At 59.7% G+C, this 1,267-nt stretch overlaps 1 protein-coding gene across 1 annotated transcript in view; it reads left to right on the top strand.

Moving 5' to 3' along the window:
* LOC105506882 (dynein assembly factor 3, axonemal) overlaps nt 1-1,128 on the top strand; it is a gene marked incomplete at both ends in the record, with an annotated part of 5,218 nt that extends 4,090 nt beyond the window's left edge. Inside the window, 2 exons of the mRNA XM_011935160.1 lie at nt 237-372; nt 1,014-1,128. Coding sequence (XP_011790550.1) covers nt 237-372; nt 1,014-1,128 — 251 coding nt within the window. The remainder of the gene's footprint in view (nt 1-236; nt 373-1,013) is intronic.
* Nucleotides 1,129-1,267: the final 139 nt, after the last annotated feature.

Below are 1,267 nucleotides of genomic sequence, written 5' to 3'. Positions count from 1 at the left end.
GCGCAAGGCCCCGCCTCCACAGCAGGCCCCGCCCCTAGCTCCAAACCCAACACGTCGCTGGGCGAGGACGACTCGATTCAGGGAACAGGCTCCATCCCCGCGGAATAGGTCCCGCCCCACTTCACATCCTCCAAGCAGCTGCGGGAGTTCTAGTCCTGGACCGAGGACTCCCCGCGTTCTAAGCCCCGCCCCGCCATCCCGGCCCCGACGTCTGGCCACGCCTCTTCTACCCCTAGACGGCCGGGGAGATCACGCAACACAACGTGACAGAGCTGCTCCGCGAGGTGGCCGCCTGGGGGCGCGCGAGAGCCAGCCGGGGGGACCCGGAGGAGCAGCAGAGCTCGGAGGCAAGCCCGGAGCCAGGGACTCCAGGTAAGTCCCAGGTAGGCCAGGGACGACAGGTAAGCCAGGGACTCCAGCCTCCAAGTGTTTCACACTGGAGTGTGGACTCACATGATTTGGAATGCCTGGGCAAGTGACAGCTTCTTGATATTCTGTCTTTTCCTCTCTTCTCTTTCTCTCCCTTTCCTACATTCTGAGAGCATGCCTAGGATTCTGAATTCCACTAGCAGAATTCTAATCTTATCTACAAAGGGCTAAGCTATCCAAGAATATTCTCACAGGGTGCTGGGTCCCAGCTCTCCCTTGGACACCCTCCTGCACCCCGGATCCACGCTGGGCCTCCTTCCAGCCATCCTCCAACCTGGCCCTCCCTGAGTGTCTGTCCGACAGGGCATGTCACATGTGGCCCTGGCCACCCACCCTCTTTCCCTCTCTAGAGTCTCAGTTGCCTGATCTGTACAGTGAGCCTCTGCCTGCCGGGCTGACCTTCCCAGAATTTTCCAGGAATCCACCTCAGAGGAAAGATTTTTTAAAAAGCTTCAAGAGGACAAAAAGTGTTATCTCCAAGTCCTGTGTGCCAGCCCAGCTCTGCCCAGCTCTATGTATCTCTCTGGCTTTCTGGCCTCATGGCTCTGCCCGTCAGAGGTGACCCCTCTCTCCCCTTCCTCCAGCAGCCCCCACCCCGGAATCATTCACTGTCCACTTTCTGCCGCTCAATTCTGCTGAGACTCTCCACCACAAAAGCTGCTACAATGGCCGGTTCCAGCTCCTCTATGTGGCCTGTGGGTAAGCAGGGAGGCATCTGTGCTCACAAAGACCCAGGATCAGACCCCCAGCCCCTCCTCCCTCAGACCCTAGAACCCAAGCCCAGGCCCTCCTCCCTCAGACCCAGGAGTCCAGGCCCCCAGCCCCTCCTCCCTCAGAC

This window comes from Colobus angolensis, unplaced genomic scaffold (genome assembly GCF_000951035.1).
Source record: "Colobus angolensis palliatus isolate OR3802 unplaced genomic scaffold, Cang.pa_1.0 Scaffold1404, whole genome shotgun sequence".
Lineage (NCBI taxonomy): Eukaryota > Metazoa > Chordata > Mammalia > Primates > Cercopithecidae > Colobus > Colobus angolensis.
This window is presented reverse-complemented; position numbering and strand designations above follow the sequence as displayed.